Raw genomic sequence first — 17,550 nt, 5'->3', positions numbered from 1 at the left:
ACACCAGCGACATAAAACAAGAATATTATTTGAATAAAATAACGTCTTTTAGAATATGTGAAGAAATTTATTAGTAAAAATCATTTTTATATAAAAATTTTATATAAAGATTATTTCCATAACGGATTATTTTTATTTTTCAGTTTTTTTCTCACTCTTGTATTGAATGTGTGAATATGACTCCGCCCTTTTTTGTGAAAATAAAATACATTTGCTTGTTTAGAAAATGAAATAATTATTTATTCAAAGTATGCTCCATCTGCAGCTACAACCTTCGCCCATCTTTCAGGCAATTTACAGATTCCTTGCATGAAGAAGTCCTGGTCTTTTGAGGCAATCCAATTATCAAGCCAAATTTTGATGCTTTCGTAAGAAGTAAATCGCTCTCCTGTAAGATCTGACTGCATCGTTCGGAATAAGTAGTAATCTGAAGGAGCTATGTCTGGCGAATATAGCGGGTGGGGTAGCACTTTCCAATCCTGTCCATTTAAATATGTTTTCACGACTTTTGCAGTATGCGGTCTGGCGTTGTCATGTTGAAAAATTAATTTGCTATGCCTATTCACTCATTCTGGTCGTTTTTCTTCTATAGCTACCTTCAAACGCATTAGTTGTCGTCGGTAAACATCGCCAGTGATAGTATTGGACGGTTTCAGCAACTCATAGTGCACAACACCTTTCTGATCCCACCAAATACAGAGCATAACCTTGGTACAATGAAAATTTTTCTTTGGCTGTAATGGGCCGGCTTCACCTGACTTCACCCAGGCTTTTTTGCGTTTTGGATTCTCATAATATATTCATTTTTCATCTCCAGTAATTATTCGATGCAAAAAACCTTTTCTTTCTTGTCTTTGAAGCAGTATTTCACAAATGGTCGACGTTCGATGTCTCTGTCTTTTAATTCATGTGGAACCCAGTTACTAGCTTTTTGAACCATTCCTATTGCTCGCAAACGTTTTGCAACAGTTGATCGATTGACATTTAATGTTGCTGCCAATTCTGATTGTGTTTGACAACAATCTTCAGTCAATGATTCTTTCAATTCAGCGTCTTCAAATTTTTTGGGTGGTTTTCCATGTTCTTTCCTCCTCAATGTCAAAATCATCGTTTTTAAACCGTCGAAACCATTCTTTGCAAGTTGTATTTGATGGAGCATGCTCACCGTAAATATCCACAAGCAAATGATAAGTTTCCGCTGCACTTTTCCTTGTGCAATAAAACTTCCCGCAAATGATGTTTATTTGGAATAAAACCCGACATTTTCAATGCGATAAAAATACTTGTTGTTTACGCTTCAACCGTATGTCACACACTGCGTTTGACAGCTGACACAAAGTACTATCGAATACAAGTATTGACATTTTAATGTACACGCGTAAACAGTGACACTAGCGAACCTATTGGAAAGGGCGGAGTCATATTCACACACCCAATACGTTCCATAATCTAAATAGTTTGAAAATTTTTTTACAAATCTACTATTTTGAATTCAACAATTGTGATTACAGTAGTAATCAGAGACTTACAAAACTTTTACATATCAATTTTCATGTACTGATTTTTATTCTTTATATTGGATTTGCCATTTTAAATTGCACATTCTTTATTTCAGATTTGAAATTAGGGATCAAAAAAGATTATACAACATGCTGCTGTATTCGGTAGCTATATATTATTAGACTCGAGAGAATATCGCGCATCATAAGTGACGCTGCTTTAGCGCTTTAAATTCAATAACTTCTGAACAAATGGTCGAAAATTAGTTTTTCAAAAAAAAAAAAAAAGGATTTAAACTAGAAACATAAGGCTATAAGTATAAATTGATATTCTTTTCGATTTTTTTCTTTCGAATTATTTGGTTTTATATTAGGTGTAGTAAAAAGAAATCTATTATTTTTCCAATAGATGGCTTTAGTAATCTGTATCTCGCGTTGTATAAGTGCGATCAGGTTACGCCAAATGGCGTTAGAAAGATAAGATTTCGTACTAAAAAAACTTCTCAGACAGTTTTGTGATTGCTTGAGTCAGTATTGTTTGAGCGCGTGTCAAAGATGGACACCAACAAAGAGAAAATACGCCATATTTTACAGTTTTTCTTCGATAAAGGCGAAAACGCAAGCCAGGCGGCTGAAAATGTGAATAGTGTTTATGGTCCTGATACTGTAACAGTCAATATCGCGCAATTTTGGTTTCGTCGATTCCGTTCCGGTAATTTTGATGTCAAAGATGCACCACGCTCTGGAAGGCCAATTGTCGAAAATGTCGATAAAATAATGAAAATCGTCGAGTCCGACCGTCATGTAAGCACTGTTTCGATTGCCCAGGAGCTAAACATTGCACAAAAAACCGTTTGGAACCATTTAAATAAGGCTGGATACAAAAAGAAGCTCGATGTATGGGTGCCACACGAGTTAACGCAAAAAAACCTCATGGACCGAATTTCCATCTGCGAATCGCTGCTGAATCGCAACAAAATCGACCCATTTCTGAAGCGAATGGTTACTGGTGATGAAAAGTGGGTCACTTACGACAACGTCAAGCGAAAACGGTCGTGGTCGAATCGCGATGAGCCGGCGCAAACGGTGGCCAAGCCAGGATTGACGATCAGGAAGGTTTTGCTGTGTGTTTGGTGGGATTGGCAGGGAATCATCTACTATGAGCTGCTCCCCTACGGCCAAACTCTTAATTCGGACCTGTACTGTCAACAATTGGACCGTCTGAAAGAAGCAATCGCCCAGAAGCGGCCAGCTTTGGCCAATAGGAGAGGAATTGTGTTCCATCAAGACAACGCCAGGCCACACACATCGATAGTGACTCGCCAGAAGCTCCGGGAGCTTGGTTGGGAGGTTCTTATGCATCCACCTTATAGTCCGGACCTGGCACCAAGTGATTACCACCTGTTCCTGTCTATGGCGAATGATTTTGCTGGTGAAAAATTCGCCTCAAGAGAAGCTTGTGAAAATCGACTGTCCCAGTTTTTTGCCAATAGGGACGAGGGTTTCTATGAGAGAGACATAATGAAATTACCTTCAAAATGGCAACAAGTTATCGAACAAAACGGTGCATATTTGACCTAAATCGGATCATTCTAACTATGCTAAATAAAGCCTTCAATTTAATGCAAAAATAATAGATTTCTTTTTACTACACCTTATATTCCAAAATTTGTCAATTTTTTTCGATTCTTTACAATTTTCCAAAATTTTTTGTAATTTGCATAAAACATTTTTATAAGTATTAAAACAATATTTTTATTGTATTGTTGGAACATTTCTGAGTTAAATGCCGCAAAACAGATCTCAATATTATTTTTGTTTAGTCGGAAAAAATTAATAAAAAATTATTTTTGGATAAAACTGTTTTTGCGATTCTTTAAAAAAATGGAGGGTGATAGAAAAAAAAACGGATAAGTCGGAGTAGTCGTTTTTCAGCATATCAAAATTCTACGGAAACATCTTTCAAAGTTCAAAGCACAAGATCCCCCCCTAAATTTTGTCGGTCTGTATTATCCTAGTTCGCGCGAGAATTACAAATCTACATTGTGAAATTTATGTAAGATATTTCATGTTTATTACTAATAAGTACACATCTATTTTATTTAAAACAAAGAGTCATAAACTATTCAATATATTTTCAAATTATTGAAACATTACTTTTAGTAAAATTAATTAAACGTATTTCATATATTTTAAGAACTAGAAAGGATACGGGCAGTAGGAGTCAAGCGCAGAAGACGTCGCGCAAATAATATATTTATGAAGTGTGAAACTTCTTTATTCACTAAAACGCGCTTACATGTTTTGGCTCACTTTTGAGCCCTTCTCAGGGACAACACAAACTAACATAAACTGAATAAAAATTATCCTGTTATGGTAAGCTTCGCTACCTCGAGAATTTAAATGCCAGAATTAAACCCAAAAAAGAGTGAAAAAAAAAGAAAAAAGAAAAATGAACGAAAAAAAGGAAATAATGGAAATATCGAAATAGAGAATCTGAAAAACTAATTTATCAAAAATCTTAAGATTATAATTAAATATCCCGAAAATAAGAACGCTCACCCTGATCACAAATCACAAACTATATCGCAAACGTTACTATAAATTATTCAAAAATCGGTTCTCCATATTTTTTTTTGGCCAGTCAGTGTCAGACAGTGAGTCACTTTTAGTTTTAGCTAGTATTATTGAAGCTTACAAATGAAAAATTTTGCATTGGAACGTTAATCAATTCCATGAAAATGAAAGTTAAAAAGTAATCAAAAATCACGCCAGAAAGACTCATTACTGCGTACAAACGACACTTTTTCATTCATTTTTCTTGTTTCTTTTTCTTTCACTCTTTTTGGGTTTAATTCTAGTATTTAAATTCTCGAGGTAGGGGAGCTCACCATGACAGAATAATTTTTATTCACAGTTTATGTATGTTAGTTTGTATTGTCTCTGAGGAGGGTTCAAAAGTGAGTCGAAACATGTAAGAGCGTTTTAGTGAATAAAGAAGTTTCACACTTCATAGATATATTATTTGCGCGACGTCTTTTGCGCTTGACTTCTACTGCCTGTATCCTTTCCAGTTCTTTGATTTATAAGGAGTCTTGATTAGTTTGATTTATAATACGGATTCATATATTTTATTATGGCAACATTAAATCAGAGAGAAACACATAAAATTCTTCGAAATATCATATCGTTATCCTACGATGAATTTTAAGATGAATTTTAAGAGAAAATTCTCTCCATGTATGTTATAATGAAGTATATTTTATTTGTATCATTTTTTAAATGTATTTATTTTTTACAGTCGCATGTGATAAAAATGGAAAAAAGTAAACGAAAAAAAGACAAGGAATCTGGTGTAGCACGTGGCATCGATTTTCAATTTGTATCCAATGTAATCAACTTTGACTTCCCATTGAATTTAAATTCTTACGTACACAGAGCAGGGCGTACTGCTCGTGGAAAGAACCAGGGAACCGTTCTTAGCTTCGTAGCTCTTAAGGAAAAATCATTAATGGAAGAAGTAGAACAGGAATTAAAGCACTCTTACAATTGTGAGAATCTATTTAAAATTTATCAGTTTAAATTGGAAGAAATGGAAGGCTTTCGGTATGTAATCTGATTTTTTTTATTTTGTTGAATATAATAAAGATTTTTTTTTGTAAGAGAGAGAGAGAGAGACATACTTTTTTCAAACAAACTTTATTTTTTAATTTATTTAAATTTTTTAGAATTATTTTTAACGCTGATTGTTTTATTTTATGAAATTATGATAATTTTAGATATCGTGCGAAAGATGCTTGGAAAGCCGTTACAAGGATTGCTGTTCGAGAAGCGCGATTGAAAGAAATTAAACAAGAAGTTATAAATTGTGAAAAGCTAAAAAGTTATTTTGAGGATAATCCACGAGATTTGAAATCATTACGGCAAGACAAGACGTTGCATACTGTAAAACTTCAACCACATTTAAAAGATGTACCTGAATATATAATACCACCCACTTTGAGGAAAGTCATGGGAATAGGAAGAAAAAAAAGAAAATTTGATAGAGATTCTGTGTCAGGAGCAACGACTGTTAAATCAAGATATCTAGCTCGCGCTTCAAATCCATTGATAAGTTTACAGATACCAGCAAATAAGTCTCTGTAAAGTTTACAGATACTAAGGAATAAGTCTCTGTAATAAAAAACTTCGTCAAAAAATTATAGTATGAAATTAATTACATATTCATAAATATATGCAAAAATTCCGCCAAAAGAGATTTGTCTTTTTATTTTTAGTTCTGACTTCTACTGTACACATTTGAGGAGCAGACTTTTAAAATTTTATTCAGAATTTCATTTTTTTAGTTAAAGATAGTGTTTAGTGTTGAATGACTTATAAATTACTCTGAGATGTACAGAAAGGATTTTTTTCATCGTTAATTTATATTCTGAAAAATCATAGATATTTAACTAGAAAAAAAACAAAATGCATTTGTTTAATATTTTTAATAACTGTTTAAAGCAATTTTGTTTAATATTTTACATTCTACTAATTGATATATTGTTATATTTTATAAAGTGCGTAGTTTTCTTGTGTGCATAGTTTCTTTCTTTCTCATTTTTTGAAAATTACAAATTTTAGACAAAACGCATTTTGAAAGTCTGCTCCTCATTTATAGAATGGAAGTAATTAGTAAATTTTGAACAAATATATCTGGATATGTTTACATGCATAACATTTTTATTTGCTATTAAAATACAAATGGAGCATAGAGGTAAAAAATAATAAAGAAAGATATAAGATGTTAAGAAAAAATTTTATTTGCAATTTATTAGAAAAAAATGAATTAAGGCTCCTCTGAGCATATAGCCTTCTGTATCTAGATCACTGACTCCTCCGTGATAGGAAAAAATCTGATTCTGAATTGTCTTTGTTTTTCGCGCACATATTTGCGTCCTGTCTATGAATTGTGACGTGACGTTTTCCATCCGTCACAAGAGTCGTAAGACTCGACCGAATAGCGCAGCTCTAGCGTCCTGGGTCCTTCCACTTTTTAGAAAGCGGACGTATCTGCGCACTCTCGTAGCGTCATTTCGTATATTTCGCGTTTGTCTCATTTTGTTTATGCTTTTCTGCATCGGTTTATCGTTTCTTTTCGTGCGTTATCGTATCGCGAGTTTTACAGGATAATTGGCGATCCCCTTGCGACCTTGTAAATTTTGCGTCGGTTCACCAAAACATAGAGGAAGAGAGAAGACGGCCAGGACTGAAAGTCGGAGAAGGAGCGATTGAGGACGGATTGGCCGAGCCACCCAGCATCCTACCAAACGGGTAGCACGCAGGTGATATCGCTTCACATTTCAATATTTTTGCTTATGGTTCGAGACATTTTTATTATCGCACCATATTACAGGCGCATGGCTGAGTGATCACGAGGACCGCAGCCGGGGATGGCCACTCTACGCCCACGTACCGGGCCCCGTGACGGAGCTGAGGAGATCGGAAGAGGAGATACCGACTACCGGAAGCCGGCATCGAGATGTGAATCTCCCGCAGAATAAAGATCCGAGGGAGTCTCCTAAGCGGCCGAAGGAGATCCTGCGATCCCGTTGAATTCCGCGGGCTAGAGCGCAGGATACTTGAGTGATACGACTCACGCGATTTGCGCAGAGCCACGCGCCAATTAGACGCGAGGCCCCCTTGTGGAAATAGCGATTCTTACGTGCCCTCGGAAGGATCAGCGGCACTTGTGCTGTGAGCGAAGGCAAAGCACCGAGAAAGGACATCCAGGGCCTAAGAGAGAGCCGAGTGCCGTACGAAGGGTCAACGGGGTGAGACGAGCACCACAAAACTATAAGGTCGCCAATTTCCACGTCCGAGAGGCGCATGTCATTGCCGGATTTAATATAGCGCACGCGGAAGTGTCGTGCGTTAAGCTTTTCGCGGTATTTGCGTCTAAGTGTGTCGTCTCCCGCGACGACTCGCGTTATAAGATTTACCAGAGAGTTATTTTCCGCATCCGCCTAAACCACAGCCTAGTCATTGTTAAATCTTGTCGCGTATCGAGTTGCATTGCTGTATCGGAACTTTGTATCGTGGTATTTGCGTGTACTCTATCTTTCTGACTTTCTGTAAAACGGTTCGAAACCTCGCGGGCGAGCACGAGGTCGCATCTGTGATAATACCGTAATCGTCTTCTATCTCAGCTATCAAGGCGTCGAGCTATTGTTCACGCGATTTGCGAGAAATATTCTTATATGGCGTGAGCTCGTGCCGTTGAAAGTAATGAATACGCTCCGTAGAGTATATCGGGCCCCGTGCGAGGTTAAATTAACGCATTTCGATCGACTATTGTCGCCGTGATCTTGTCAATGAGTACGAACGAAAGTCAGAGATTAATCAAATATATTTGTTACTCTTATTATTATTAATTATTGATTTATTGCCGTCGTCCATTCGCTTCTCCAAGTGATACCCTATCCTCGATCATGAACCGCCTCCTCTGCCATTTACGAGGCTGAGCTACGATGTTACGAATACCGTCGACGTTCGCAGCTTGTTAGAATATTGTATAGAGAATATATCGAATGATTTTGAGAAGGAGTAGCACGCTCACTCGTGCCTGGCGCCCAACTATTGGTTTCGAGATTTTGCATTGCTCTGAAGAGTGGCCGCGTGAAGACACATTTCTGTTGCGTTTCTTTTGAAATCACCTGCAACCTGATTGTATAAGAGAGAATATTGGCTGTGAACGCGCGACGAAGTTGCGCCATGCTCGTGAGTGTCCTTGTCTCTCCATTTTCCTGTTGAATTTTGGTCCGGAATCTCCTTTTAGGTTTGGATTGCTATTTCTAGTAGATTTATTAACGTTAATACTCCAGCTTGATTTTTGAATTTGCTGAATGGACTTTTTGGCCTGTAAGAGAAAGAGAGATCCTCTCTTTTTAGATGCCTAGATTGCCTAGATTGCCTGAACATCGTTTAAGGCTGAAATCCTTTGGACTGAAAAAGAAGAAGAATAAGAAGCAAGAAGTTGAGCGAGTCAGTTGAATCTTTAATAAAATATATTTAATATAAAATTTGAATTACAATATAAATAAACTCACAATAAATATATAAGAAAATGCCAATGTGAGCCAACACTAGTTATTCGTATGTAATAATACATATATTAAAAAATTAGATTCAGATGTTTTAACCCTAGTATTGAGTTTAGAGATATTGTCGATAAGTTATCGATAATTTATTAATTAATTTAAATTTATTGATAATATTAAAATAATGATAATTTTGAACCTATGTATTTATACGTTTTTTAATAGTTTTATTTAATTTGTCACCAAATTGAGAAAAATAATTTTAATACACAATTAAAAAAAGTTTGTGTTAATCTGTTTACACATTCCACATGTCTCGAACGGTCCGGTCAAATTTTTGTATTAATTTAACGCAAGATGAGTATGTTAAAGAATAACACTTTGTATTAGGGATGCATCGGATATCTGGATATCATTATTATCCGGGGAGGTATCCGGTTCTTCTTCTTATGCCCCTACTTGGTACTTTCCGACCCAAGAAAAGGGTCACAGTACCATGCATTGAATTTGGGTATAAAATCCCGTGATAATCTTCACGGGGAATCGGAAGTGTCACTTTTACTTTGTTGTAATTAACAAGGTTAGTGTCCTCGGAGTCACTTTCTCTCGCAGCTACGAGATCGGGACCTCGCATCAACTACGCCCAGAGACTCAACCTGTCACTTTAATTTCCAGAGTCAACGCTATTCTTTCGCATAACAAAGGATGGAGCTCCGAGATCCAACCACAGCTGACGCCACCAGGTGACCTGAAGGGTGAAGCACATCTCGGGCAACAGATTGTTAGAACAGTACAACATCCAAAACTCAAATACTTAAATCATTGAAATTTAAAAAGTTAATTATATATTTGATTGCTTTTATATTTACTTTAACTACATCATAAGCCATAGAGAAAAGAGGGGATATAACTTTAGATCTAAAAAAGATCTCATCAAGATCAAAAAAGATTTTATCATTAATTCTCTACTTTCATTTTCATATTTCGAACATATATAATTAAGATCTTGAAATTCAAATCCACAATCGCACTTCGATCATTTTTAACTTTAATTTTAAAAAGAAATTTCTAAATTTAAAAAGAAACTTCTATTAATTTTAACTTTTTTAAGTGATCTTAAATCAATATATTCCGCTAATTTCATATAATATTTAACAGCTCTCATATCAATGAATGATAAAAATTGATCGTTAACATTTCATAACAGTTTGAAATTGACGAAATGCATTGTTTATAGTCCACCTTATTATTAAGTATAAATGGAATATCAGATCTTGCAGCCTCCTTATCCATAAAATCTGTTTCATTATTTTTGATACCTATATAAGCTGGATATCAAGTAAATTTAATATGAATATTAGGAAAATTTTTCCTGATTGAAAATAATTTGAATATCCCGAACTAAGGGACGAAGCTTAGACTTGTTCTATAATACTGAATGCATTTTTATTCATTTATAGGAATTGCATACAGCATCTCTATGTCTTTCAATCTAAAAATATTAGCATTTTCTATGCATCGTGAATACTACTCAATTCAGAATTGTGAATAAGAAATACAGTTTTTTAAATTCAATTAAATTAAAAAATAATATCAGCAATTTCTGTGCAACGTGAATACTGTTTAATTCAATATTCTGAATATGAAATGCAATTTTTTAATCTAATTGAATAAAAAAAGTTTTAAACTAAACATTGAAATCAGCGCCGTATCGGTCACAGTAAGATGTTGACCTACTGACTTAATATACATTCAATAAAATTGAAAGTATATAATTAATTTTTTCAGACATAAATTGAGAGCCGATGAAATTATCGGATTCACACAATAAATCTGAAACTAATAAATCCCCCCAATTTCTTCCCAATCTTAAAACTGTAATAATTTTTATTGCGAAAAAATATTGCCTCGGCCGGGAGTCGAACCCGGATCTCTTGCATTCCGTGCGAGCGTCCTGAGCCTTTAGACTACCGAGACCTTAGCAACACTCTTCGCAATAATCGACATATATAGAGAGAATTACGCATTTTCGTAGGTTGCGTATTATAAACAAACGATAGATAGGATCGAACAGTATCAAACTAAACATTGAAATCAGCGCCGTATCGGTCACAGTAAGATGTTGAACTACTGACTTAATATACATTCAATAAAATTGAAAGTATATAATTAATTTTTTCAGACATAAATTGAGAGCCGATGAAATTATCGGATTCACACAATAAATCTGAAACTAATAAATCCCCCCAATTTCTTCCCAATCTTAAAACTGTAATAATTTTATTGCGAAAAAATATTGCCTCGGCCGGGAGTCGAACCCGGATCTCTTGCATTCCGTGCGAGCGTCCTGAGCCTTTAGACTACCGACTAAACGTTCGACTCCCGGCCGAGGCAATATTTTTTCGCAATAAAAATTATTACAGTTTTAAGATTGGGAAGAAATTGGGGGGATTTATTAGTTTCAGATTTATTGTGTGAATCCGATAATTTCATCGGCTCTCAATTTATGTCTGAAAAAATTAATTATATACTTTCAATTTTATTGAATGTATATTAAGTCAGTAGTTCAACATCTTACTGTGACCGATACGGCGCTGATTTCAATGTTTAGTTTGATACTGTTCGATCCTATCTATCGTTTGTTTAAAAAAAGTTTTTATTTAAAAATGGACAATAAATGTTATTTAAATTATTCAAAATTGTAAATAGAAAATTTTTCGTTTTACTCCAACTAAGTAAAAAAAGGTACATAAAAATAATTGAGCTATGTTCTTTTGTTTTTCTTCGATTAGAAGTAAAATGAATGATCGAATGTGAACACTCGCAAAGCAAGTTGAACACAGCCCGAATATTAGACTAATATGGCGCGCAACATCGGCCAAACGAGACAGTTTACATCATCCTTTTCTCAAAACTTTTTTAAGCTCGGGGCCTGAAAAATCAAAATTTCGCGTTGAATAGAAAGAGATAGAGATTGGCCGTCCTCCATGGTCCCTCCTTTCATTTTTGTCGGCCATTTTGATACACAGATCGCGCTGATCGCACTATAGCACAGTTCATTATCTATGGCTTTGGCTGAACCCGATGAATGTATATCACTTTTATCCGATATGTTATATTACTAAAAAGTTAAAGTACAATGGTAGAGGAGGTTGTTAATCCCAGCATTAGAACGAAAGTAAGAATATTGAAATTGTACATAAACGAGAGCTCACAGTGAATTTGTGATTTAAAGCAATTTGTGTTTTTCGCAGAATTACATTGTTGTATGCAACTAATAATGCTAGTGTTGCATTTGTATTAAATTTTGCAAAATATTGTGATCACAGTGCAATGCGCATGTAACCAAAGTACGTATATATGGCACAGTATCGATTAGGATAAAGGTTTACGATCGTCATCTCAAATTTGGTAATTCTTCAGAAGAGCTACCTCATCTCCAATTTCAATGAAATTAGGCTCATTCGGCGCGTTTTTGCGCGAAATAAAAGAATCTGGCAGAAAAAAAAATCGCGACTGCCCTGTGAAGCGAAATATTGAGCGTTAAAGTTGACAATTATTGAGGTTAGGAAATCTGTCATATGGATAGTAAGGTGTATAGACAGTAGTGCTTATTAATTTGAAGTGGCTACGCTCTCTGCCTTGAACAAAAAAAAACATATCCTCTCCACTTGGGGCCCAACTGCGAACTAGAAGTTGCAGCCTAGATAGTAAAAAGACCGCTCTAAAAAGACTGTCTCACACTCCACTGTCTTCAAGAGTTAGAAATATTCCAAGCAGAAACTGTCTAGGCTACAACATATAGGCGGTTAGGCCTCAAGCGGGTAGGATATGTTATTTTGTTTTTGTTTGGGGCGGTGTAGCCGCTCCGAACCAATAAACACTAGTCTATACACTCCACATGACAGATTAATGATCGTGTTACATAGTAACACTTTAGTTAACTTTAACGCTCAATATTTCGCTTTGCAGAGCAATCCCGCACTTTTTTCTACCAGATTCTTTCATTTTACGCAAAAACGTGTCAAATGAACCTAATTTCATCGAAATAGAAGATGTAGCTCTGCTAAAGAATTACCCAATTCACTGCTTTAAACACAAATTTACTGTTTTAAATTAAAGGAAGTATTTAAGAAGGACTAACGAAACAATATTAATATACGTTTATTGTAACAATGCAAACGTTTTAATCTCCATATTAGATCATCTTCATTGTTAAATTATTATATAAACCGCCAATAATTAAGTAAACAGGTTGTTGGATATATATTTAGAAATTTGTTTAACAAATATTCCTTCTTTATGTTATTTACTTCTTTATGTTAATTGATCCTTTGTGCAACAAAATATATTCTTGTTATATGAATTGAGAAATGAATATAAGATAGATAACACATTCCGTTAATCTAAAGTGTGATATATATTAGTCCAGTGGTTAAAACGCAATTATTTTTTACAATAAATAACACAGTCAATATAGCAATATACAATTTTAAGTAAAACATTGCTTATAAGTAGAATTAGACGTTATTATATGTGTCACTAATGAACTTTCAATCTTAAATGGACTTTTATTCTTAAATACTTCCTTTAATTTAAATTTACTGTTTTAATTTTATAAATTTAAAATAACTTTAGGTATATATGTGTGTACACACACACATACACACACACACACACACACACACACATGTTTATATTTTAATTTCTTTGTTTATTAATATTCAGATTGTCTCCCTTTCACTGTTTCAATCAATGCGCTGTGGTCTCAAATTCGCTACTTTAAAACAAGTTCTTTGCTCTAAAACACAAATTCACGATTTTTAAACAAATCTTCTGCACAAATAAATTTACTACTTTAAAAATGCAAATTATTTTTTTATATTATTTTTATGTTTTGAAAACAGTAAATTTGTTTTTGAAGCAGTGAATTTGTATTTTAGAGAATTTATTTTAAAATAGCAAATTTGAGACCGTAACGCATACTGGCATCGCAGTATTTCATAACTATGACAGATTTCCTAACCTCAATGGTCGTTAACTTTAGCGCTTAATATCTCGGTTCGCGGAGCAGAGCAACACTTTTTTTCTGCTAGATTCGTTCATTTCATACATAAACGCATCGATTGAGTTTATTTTTATCAAAATTGGAGGTGACCAAGATATTGTGAACCTTTGCCTCGATCAATATGACAGATATATTGATAATTTCTAAAGTTTCGAACTTTAATGCTTAATAACTTATTTCGCAAGGTAGACCGCCGCATTTTTTCTGCCACGTTGTTTCGTTTGAAAATGAGTCGAATAAGCACAATTTTATTAAAAGAGAGAAGGTGAGACTATTGCTATTAAGCCTTAGGCCCATATTCAGAACGCGCTTTTATGTCTAAAATTCTAGTATGCGTAACATAAATTATAGCATGTTAGCGCGTTAACATCGTTGTAAGCACGTTTTGAATACGAGTCTTAAAGTTGACGACTATTCATGTTACGAAATCTGTCACGACTATGCAACAATGCAATGGCTGCGTTCAGTAGTTTATTTTACTGTTAATATAAGTTTATTTAATTGTTGGAAGTTTTCTTCGTGCTGATTGGGTTATGCTTTTACATCAAGAGGAATGGTCCTCTCAGCAAACAATCATAAAACCATGATGTAACAAGAAAGGTGAACTACGCATAATGGCGAAGGGCCGAAATCTCGACCAATCAGAAATTAGGCAATTCGTTCGGCGCTAGTTACGAAGCTTATAAAATAAAATAAACTAAACATGTGAAAAACAAAAAATATCTATAAATAACATTATATTTCCTGAATTATCTTTCTTTTCCTATGCATTTGAAGAAAAACGGTTTATATGTAAGGAAATTTGTAAAGAATTTGTTCCAGTCAATAATACATTTTCCAGAGCGTCTACAAATTTGGATAGGGAGAAAATTCCCTGACTTTCCCCTGACTTTCCATGATTACGGCATAATGCAATAGAAATTGTCTTCATATGTACACACAAAATAACTCTTCTATCTTGTATGATGCTTACAACACGACTGACTGCTTCGTCGGCCATTTTGAATCAGACAAATTAGCTAAACTCTGATTGACTAATCCCGCTCCTTTCAGTTTACTGCACATCCACCGGAAGTTCACAGTTCACCTTTCTTATTATATCATGCATAAAACGGTTGCAAAACTGTTGTGTTCTGCTGAACGCAACCAATGTGAGCATGAAAAGAATATGCATGGGGTCAGGATTGGCCATGTATTATCAGAGAAACCTGAAAAAGGACATGACAGCCCAAAACTTATAACCAAAAAATGCTGCCGCGCACTACTATCTCTGAAAAAGTGGATGTAAACTATATAGCAAAATCCATTTTTCTAAGGGTACATCCACTTTTCAAGGCTGTAGATGATAAATCGATAATTTGATTTGTATAATCGTGCCACATTCACAAATGATCAGAAATATTCACCTCTGTAATCTTACATGCGCGTGATGTTAAAATCGCTCAAAAGTATTAACATTAAGGTTACATTACTCATTTTTTACAAATTTTAAAATTTATATTTTAAATAAACTATGTACATATGATAAGAGTAATGATGGTTTGCAGTTGAACGGTACAACACAAATATTAACATATGCGGACGACATTGCTTTGTTGGGAGATAATAAAGAAACACTAATAAATAACGCTAAAATCCTATTAGATAAAACGAAAGAACTGGGGCTGCAAATAAACGTTGAAAAAACTAAATATATGGTCACTGATAGAATTCAGAATATTCATAACAACGGAAACCTGGTCGTCTGTGATAAAATTTTTGAACGGGTTAGCAATTTTAAGTATTTAGGATCGATTTTAAACCAAACTAATGAAATAAGAGAAGAGCTCAAGAGAAGAATTAATTTGGGGAATGCGTGCTTCTATTCGGTTAAGAAACTACTCGGTTCGCGGATATTGTCTAGGCGCTTAAAAATTAGAATTTACAGAACGATTATTTTACCGGTAGTCCTTTATGGCAGCGAAGCGTGGTCACTTACATTACAAGACGAGAAAAGATTTAGGGCTTTCGAAAATAAAGTACTTCGAAAAATCATTGGGGCAAAACGCGATGAGGAAACGGGCGAATGGAGAAAATTACACAACGCAGAATTACATCAATTATATAATAGTCCGGATATTATTAATGTCATAAAATCGCGTCGATTAAGATGGGCAGGTCACGCGGCGCGTATGGATGAGAATCGAATTGCATATAAAGTGCTAATTGGTAAACCGGATGGGAAGAGACCATTGGGTAGACCGTAGATGAGAAGACGTAGATGGGAAGAAAATATTAAAATGGACCTTAACGAAATGGGGTACGAGGGTCACAAATGGAGAGATCTGGCTCAGGGACGGGAACAGTGGCGGGATTTGGTATTTGCGGCAATGAGCTTTCGAGTTCCTAACGCCTAATAATAATAATAATGTACATATGAAAGTTGTTTTATAAGCATTTTATTTTTATTAAACACATTTTTACTTACTTTATTTATTTTATTTACTTTATTTGTTATTATTTTCTTATTACAATACTAGAAAAGCATATAATAACAAAATTAATCTAAACTTTTTTTATATAAATACTTAAAAGCCGGTATTTATAGTCAAATCTTATATTTAAGACCGTCTTAAGTATGGTCTTAAGAAGTCACGCACCAATTAGAGGGCTGCATTAGCGTCTTAAGACGTTACTTAAGACGATCTTGAAATAAGAATCGACTATGAATACCGGCCTAAGTATTTAAAATATAATATAATTAGAAGTTTCATTGCGATTGCAAGAATTAGATATTTTACAAATAAAGGAACAATATATTTTGTTAACAATAAATAAATTAAAAGAAAGGTTGATGAGCCAAGCTGGTTATCCGATAAAAAATTTGTCATGCATGAATATATATAAATATGTATAAACATACATAAATATACATAATTTTATATGAAATATGTTCATACATCCTTCTTTTTTTTTGTAAAATTACTTTTTAGTGTAATAGAAATATAATAGAACAATAGTAATGTGAAAAAAAGTTTTTTTTTGCGAAACATTAAAAATAATTAAAAGGGTAATTTTCGCACTATTTATTTTAGAAAAATTCAAATTTGAAGAAATATAAAGAAATTACTTATGTATAAATTATATATAAGATTATGCATAATTGTGTATGAGCAATTTTTTTAACATTTTTCCAAACTTGTTTATTTCTAAAAGAAAAATTATCCTTTTAATTATTTTTTATGTTTTTACTATTGTTATTTTTATTGCACTAAAAAGTAATTTTACAAAAGAAAGAGGGATGAATATATATGAACATATTTCATATATAATTATACGTGTTTATGAATATTTATGTATATTTGTACATATTTATACATATTAATGTATGAAACATTTTTTACCGGGTAATTATATATACTTATAATTATAAATGTTTATACACAAAAATTTAAACAATGTCAAGAGTTTCAACCTAAAATATTTTGTTTATTTACAGAACAATATAACCATGCAATTTTTGCATCGCAATGAAACTTTACATAATACATCTTGAATATTTAAAGTACTTATACAAAAAAGGTGAGATTTTTGTAATTCTTATAATACAATATATCTATACGTTTTTATCTCCATTAGAGCATAGATAAAAAAAATACTGTTTCTTAATAAAATTATTTCTTATACACGTTCTAAACCATCACTATATTTTTTATTTTTTGTATTTCATATTAATATATGTATATTAGACTTTAATCGTTTTATTTCTAACTACGTAAAAGTTTAGTCGTTTGTGTAACTATAGCCCTAGAAAAAAACAGATAAAACATTGACAGTCTGATTGGCTGTCTAAATAACGCGATCACATCTTTTTTTTCATTGTATTCAGTTTACATGTATAGACTAACTCAGAAATAATTTTTAC

The 17,550-nt window shown here is 33.7% G+C and overlaps 2 protein-coding genes and 1 long non-coding RNA gene across 3 annotated transcripts in view; 2 read left to right on the top strand and 1 right to left on the bottom strand.

The window, feature by feature from the left end:
• The window catches only part of LOC108756626 (probable ATP-dependent RNA helicase DDX56), a 27,765-nt gene extending 22,025 nt beyond the window's left edge, over window positions 1–5,740 (top strand). The window contains exons 5-6 of the mRNA XM_018500582.1: window positions 4,801–5,105; window positions 5,279–5,740. Of these exons, the coding sequence (XP_018356084.1) occupies window positions 4,801–5,105; window positions 5,279–5,645 (672 nt within the window). The 3' untranslated portion in view covers window positions 5,646–5,740. The remainder of the gene's footprint in view (window positions 1–4,800; window positions 5,106–5,278) is intronic.
• Window positions 1–10,339, bottom strand: part of LOC108756627 — an 18,085-nt gene extending 7,746 nt beyond the window's left edge. The window contains exons 1-2 of the long non-coding RNA XR_001939851.1: window positions 10,267–10,339; window positions 8,165–8,170 (exon numbers count right to left, since the gene is read on the bottom strand). This is a non-coding gene — a long non-coding RNA (uncharacterized LOC108756627). The remainder of the gene's footprint in view (window positions 1–8,164; window positions 8,171–10,266) is intronic.
• A 1,284-nt stretch (window positions 10,340–11,623) lies between these two features.
• Window positions 11,624–17,550, top strand: part of LOC108756625 (protein aveugle) — a 23,690-nt gene continuing 17,763 nt past the window's right edge. Inside the window, exon 1 of the mRNA XM_018500581.1 lies at window positions 11,624–11,756. Coding sequence (XP_018356083.1) covers window positions 11,718–11,756 — 39 coding nt within the window. The 5' untranslated portion in view covers window positions 11,624–11,717. The remainder of the gene's footprint in view (window positions 11,757–17,550) is intronic.

This window comes from Trachymyrmex septentrionalis, unplaced genomic scaffold, assembly GCF_001594115.1.
Source record: "Trachymyrmex septentrionalis isolate Tsep2-gDNA-1 unplaced genomic scaffold, Tsep1.0 scaffold129, whole genome shotgun sequence".
In the NCBI taxonomy this organism is placed as follows: domain Eukaryota; kingdom Metazoa; phylum Arthropoda; class Insecta; order Hymenoptera; family Formicidae; genus Trachymyrmex; species Trachymyrmex septentrionalis.
Note: the sequence above shows the minus strand (reverse complement) of the source record. Positions and strands in the feature narration are given on the sequence as shown.